The sequence below is a fragment of the Otolemur garnettii genome, unplaced genomic scaffold, assembly GCF_000181295.1.
Source record: "Otolemur garnettii isolate 467f Iridium unplaced genomic scaffold, OtoGar3 scaffold00127, whole genome shotgun sequence".
In the NCBI taxonomy this organism is placed as follows: domain Eukaryota; kingdom Metazoa; phylum Chordata; class Mammalia; order Primates; family Galagidae; genus Otolemur; species Otolemur garnettii.
In genome coordinates this window covers 2,627,821-2,633,610 of record NW_003852522.1, presented here as the reverse complement: position 1 = coordinate 2,633,610, position 5,790 = coordinate 2,627,821, and the positions used below count along the sequence as shown (strand labels likewise).

Here is a 5,790-nt window from a genome sequence, read left to right as displayed (position 1 = left end):
TCACCGATTTGAAAAGACAAAAACCCCAACAAACCAAAAGGGGGTAGGTGGGTGACAAGTGGACAGGAAGGTTCATAGGGCCGGGCCCCTGGGCCCATCCACCCTGGGGCCAGCGAGGAGTGTTGGGTGCCGCTGCCAGGGGAGATCTGGCCCAGTGAAGGAGGCTCAGAGCCAGGCCTCCCTGTTGGCTTTGTGGGCCATGCATGGCCTTGGCCCAGGGAGGCTTAGCCACAGGGACGGGGGTCCTTTGGCCTCAAGTGTTGTGGGTGGGGGCTGCCTCCAGCCCACCGTGACGCCAAAGTGGGACGAGGTATTGTGTGTCTGGGTGCATGGACATTGTGTGTGCACGCTTGTGTTCATGGGCGGCAGGGAGACCACCGAGGGTCCAGGAGAGAGCTCTGCAGAGAACCTGGGGGAGGGGCGTGGGGGGGACCAGAAGGATGTAGGAGTGACCAGGCAGGGTCTGAGGTAGGACCTCCTACCTGGGTCTGTGGGGGTGCTAAGGGCATGTCTGTGTGTCCCTGGGTGGTTTCTGTGTTTGTCTGTGACTGAATGTCCAGATTTGATGTCCAAATATATCTGTCTCCACTTTCATGTGTGCACATGGGCTGATGGACATATTCTCATACCCACATGTACATGCCCACATACATCTGTGTCCGAGTTTGACCATGTCCACATTGCTGTAGCCCCAACTCCTGTCTCCTTCTGTCTAATCCTGTCCGCACATCTGAGTTTGGCCAATGAGTCCCCTCAATGTGTCTGGGGGCATGTCTCTGTGCTGCTGTGTGTCCCCGAGGTATGAGTGTGTGCCCCTGTGTGTCTTTGCACAGTTGTTTCTCTGTGTGGCCCCCTACGTGGACTCCTTAATCAGCCCCCATTCCCTGACACACCCCTGCCCCAGTTGGTAAACATAACCTGCCAAAATATTTTCTTTTTTTTTTGTCTTTTTTGTTTTTTTTTTTCAAGTTCAAGAATCCCCAGTAAAAATTCTCCACGAGGTCTTTTTCCCTTTTTACAAAAATAGAGTTTTTCTTAAGACCCCTCCCACCCACCCACCCTTTTTTTTCATTTTGTTTCTGCTTCCTGCCCAATCCCTGGCTCCCTGCATCCAACCAAGGGGGCCCTCGGCCAGGGGTGCCCACACTGCCTCCTCTCCTTTCACTTTTTTGGGGATTTTTAAACCTGTTCCCCTCCCCCAAGCCCACCTAGGTGTTGGGAAGGCCTGGGCAAGGGGGCCTGGGAGGGCACCCCCAGTGGTCCCCAAGCCATCTTATGAAGGGTGGCTAAGGGTCAGGTGGCGGCACACCTCTGCTTTCTTTTTAGCCAAAAAAAGAAACAAAAACCTTCACCATGAACCAAACCAAGACAAGAGAGTGACCAGCTCAGCCTGGGGTGGGGGCAAGAGGATGGAGCAAGGACCCCCGGGCACCAGCCATTCCCGGCACACCCTCCCAACCCCCCCAAGTGCTGTGCTCACCCTGTGGCTTCACAAGGATGTGGGTCCCTCACGTCGTCCGTGGGTCTGCCTGCGCTGTCTCTCTCGGGCCCCTTCTCTCTCTCTCTCTGCTGCCCAGGGAGGGGTGGGAGGATGGGCGGGGAGGGCAGTGGCTCAGGCCTTGTGCTGTTTGCTGGTCTTGAAGGACACCTGCAGCACACGCTCGCCCAGGCGGTAGCCGTTGAGGCTGGCGATGGCCATGGCCGCCTCGTCGTAGTTGGTCATGGTGACAAAGCCAAAGCCCTTGCACTTGTTGGTGGTGAAATCGCGGATGACCTTGACATTGGTAACTGCCCCAAAGGGCCCAAACAGCTGCCACAGCACGCTCTCGTCCGCCTCAGGCGATAGGTTGTACACGAAGATGCACCAGCCGGCACCTGCTGCACCCCCTGACAGGCCCACACCGGCCAGGCCGCTCATGCCATCGATGGCGATCGGCGAGAACCTGGCGATGAGCGACAGGGGACTACTTTGGGGGTCACGCGGGCTCTGCCCTGACCCCCCACATGCCTCTGACATCTTTGGACCCCTGACACCTTCAGGACTCCTACTGTACTATGAAGCCTGTGCCAGTCAGGAGGGCTCCATCTCTGACCCTGTCTGAAACCCCAACTCTAACTCACTAAGGACCCTGTCTTGACCTCTGATTCTCCCTGAACATTATGCTGCATGACCGCAACCGCTACACTGACCCTGTGAGCTTTGGTGCTGTTGGTCCCAACTCTCCATACCACTCTGGCTGCTGCCCCCATGTAGCAGGAGGCCCACCCCCAGAAGTCACCTCAAGGCAGCCTCTGACTTCACCGTGTGACTCACCTGGACTCCCTGCCCTCTCCAGTCTTTTCCTGTCCAAATCATATCTCTGTTGCTGGCTCCCTCTTCCCTGCTGCACCCAGAGCCCAAGCACAGAGCCTGGCAGGCAGTTGGGAGGTGTTTCTTGAGCGAATTAATGAAACACTCCAAAGGCATTTGTCAAATGAACTACTGAAAGGACAGGCAGAACTGTCCTTTCACATTCTTCACTGGCCACCTAACCAGACTCAACTCTTCAAGTAGGGGGGATGTCCCCGAGAACCTGAACCACTTTCTCCCTCCTCTGGGTCTTTGCACAGGATGCTCCTGCCTGCTGCTGGAACTCCCTTTCCACTCCGTCTCTCATCTTGAGGCCTCTGAACTAATGTCACCTCACTAATGACCCCCCTGCTGGGTCTCCATCATCCCTTGTCAGTGTTCATTACCTGTCCCCTACCCGTCTAGACTGAGATCACAGAGAACAGTAACAATAATCACAATAGCAGCTATGTTTTATTGAGCACTCGCTAAATGCTTGGTAACTTTTCCCGTCTCCCCAGGTCCAAGCCTGGCCGGAACACATTGGGTCGCCAGCCCTCAGAAGAGGGCCTGGCTGGGACTCAGCACATGCTCAGCAGCTTGTCGCAAAATAAACATGGAGACATTCACAAGGTCAGAGTTGTAGGTAGTGCTATGCTATGGGGACTAAAGGTTTGTCCTCGACTTCAGGGCACATGGGGTGATTCTATGACCCTCAGCAATGGTGATTAATAGTGGTCAGGAAGGAACTCAGACACTTAATGTGAGAACCACAGAGCATGTTGTGTCTTGGGCAATGCTGCCTGTCATTGGTATAGAAAAAAAGAACTAAAGAGAGGCTCTACCAAAACCATGCATTTTTGTAGCAGTTACTATGCCAAGAGCCCCCAGAGAAGCAATCTTACAGGGCAGAAAGGTCCCAAGAAGCAGCACCCCTGGGAACACCTGGGCTACTCCCAGACCCGGGCAGACATGGCTAAGCTGGTGGTCTTGGGAGCATCAGAAACAGGGCTGACAAGGGGTAGGGAGAATGGGCTGGGGGCACTGTTACCTCTTCACTCCATAGGCCATGTTGAGCAAATTGTCCAGCCTGCAGAGGCAGAAACAGTGGTCAGAGGTGGCCTCTGAATGTGCCCCATGCTATGATGACACCAGCCAAGCGGCCTGCCTTCCCTGCCCCCACCCAGCAGGCATGGAGCAGAGCCCTGCCCCCGCCTGCCTGCTCCCCACCCGGCTGGACACCGCCTGGCACGGAACCGCAGTCACTCGGCTACTGCCTCTTGCCCGCCCTGCTGTCCTCGTCCTCCCCCTCTCAGACAGCATATCTGTCAGGGCCTAGGGGCTGTGATCTCTGGGGAAGGATAATTCCTAACAAAGGCTATAGTAACAAACCCAGCCAGCTCTTTTGGACCACTTGGGTGGCCAGGGGTGGGACGGAGATAACTTGCCACGGACACCCAGGACCCACAGAGGCTTCCATTATCGCCCTTTTTGAGTGGCTAAGAGCACCAACTCATTCTGGATCCTGGGTTTGGTCTCTTCGACGCTCTGTTTAGGCAGAGCAAACCACATCTCTGTGTTCCTCAGGGTCCCCATTTATTAAATGTAGACAATACATGCCTCAGGTTGTGTTTGGAATAAATAAGTGTGCCTAGCATGCGGCAGGCACTCCTGAACTGTTTGGTGTTATTATTAACATCACAGATGAGGGGCTGGGCATAGGGGGTATGCCTGTAATCCTAGCCCTTTGGGAGGCCGAGATGGGAGGACCACTTGACGCCAGGAGATCAGGTTCAGCCTGGACAACAAAGCAAGACCTCAATCTCTACAAAAATTAAAAAACGAGCAAAGTGGTGGAAGGCACCTGTAGTCCCCCCTGAGGCAAGAGGATCGCTTGAGCCCAGAAGTTTGAGATTGCTGCAAGCTATGATTGCAGCATTGCACTTTAGCCTGGGTGCCAGAGACCCCATCTCTTTAAAAAGTTTTTTTTTTTTTTTTGAGACAGAGTCTCACTTTATCGCCCTTGGTACAGTACCGTGGCATCACAGCTCACAGCAACATCCAGCTCTTGGGCTTAGGCAATTCTCTTGTCTCAGCCTCCCAAGTAGCTGGAACTACAGGCACCCGCCACAACACCCAGCTATTTTTTGTTGCAGTTTGGCGGGAGCCAGGTTCAAACCTGCCACACTTGGTATATAGGGCCAGTGCCCTACTCACTGAGCCATAGGCGCCACCCTCTTAAAAAGTTTTTAACATAATTAAAAAAAAAATCAGGCTGGTCTGATGGTAGTGGGTTATCAGAGCTTATTAACATTAGTGCCATGGGCTAGACATGGTGGCTCACATCTGTAATCTTAGCACTTGCGGAAGCTGAGGCAGGTGGACTGCCTAAGGTCAGGAGTTTGAGATCATCCTGAGCAAAGTGAGACCCCGTCTCCACAAATAGAAAAACTAACTGGGAGTTGTGGTGGGCACCTGTAGTCTGAGCTACTTGGGAGGCTGAGACAAGGGAATTGCTTGAGCCCAAGAGTTGGAGGTCGCTGTGAACTATGATGCCAAGGCACTCAACCCCAGGGTAACTGAGTGACACTCTGTCTAAATGAATGAATGAATAAATAAATAAATATAGCTAGGCATTGTGGCAGATGCCTGTAGTCCAGCTACTCAGGAGGCTGAGGCAGGAAGATTGCTTGAACTCAGGTTTGAGGTTGCTGTGAACTATGACACCACAGCAGTGTACCACCATGGCACTCTACCAAGGGGGACAAAGTGCAACTCTGTCTCAAAAAACAAAATAAAACAAACAAAGAGAAAACGTTAGTGCCACTAAAATTGGTATTCAACCCTCCACTGCTAAATTTAACTGGCTTTAAAAAAAAGAAAAAAGGCTCGGCACATGTGGCTCAAGTAGCTAAGGCACCAGCCACATACACATTTGAGCTGGCGGGTTCAAATCCAGCCCAGGCCTGCCAAACAACAATGATAAAATAGCTGGGTGTTGTGGCAGGTGCCTGTGGTCCCAGCTACTTGAGAGGCAGAGGCAGGGGAATTGTTTGAGCCCAGGAGTTGGAGGTTGCTGTGAGCTGTAATGCAACGGCACTCTACCCAGGGCGACAGCTTGAAGCTCTGTCTCAAAAAATAATAATAATTATAATAGGGTGGCTCCTGTGGCTCAAAGGAGTAGGGCACTGGCCCCATACGCTGGAGGTGGTGGATTCAAACCCAGCGCTGGCCAAAAACTGCATAAATAAATAAATAAATAAATAAAATAATAAAAAGAAAAAGAAAAAGCAGCAGCCTATGGTAAGAATGAATATAAGAAAAAAATGAAGGCTTGGTGCCTGTGGCTCAACCAGCTAAGGCGCCAGCCACATACACCTAAGGCGGCGGGTTTGAATCCCCAGCCCGGGCCCGCCAAACAACAATGATGGCTGCAACCAAAAAATGGCCGGGCGTTGTGG

At 52.9% G+C, this 5,790-nt stretch overlaps 1 protein-coding gene and 1 pseudogene across 2 annotated transcripts in view; both read right to left on the bottom strand.

The window, feature by feature from the left end:
- Window positions 1-653, bottom strand: LOC105887806 (annotated as a pseudogene).
- Window positions 654-1,612: 959 nt separating this feature from the next.
- ELAVL3 (ELAV like RNA binding protein 3) overlaps window positions 1,613-5,790 on the bottom strand; it is an 11,054-nt gene continuing 6,876 nt past the window's right edge. The window contains exons 5-6 of one of the 2 annotated variants that reach the window (XM_012810175.2): window positions 3,381-3,419; window positions 1,613-1,964 (exon numbers count right to left, since the gene is read on the bottom strand). In XM_012810175.2, coding sequence (XP_012665629.1) covers window positions 1,613-1,964; window positions 3,381-3,419 — 391 coding nt within the window. The remainder of the gene's footprint in view (window positions 1,965-3,380; window positions 3,420-5,790) is intronic. The other variant, XM_012810176.2, reaches the window with a different exon arrangement.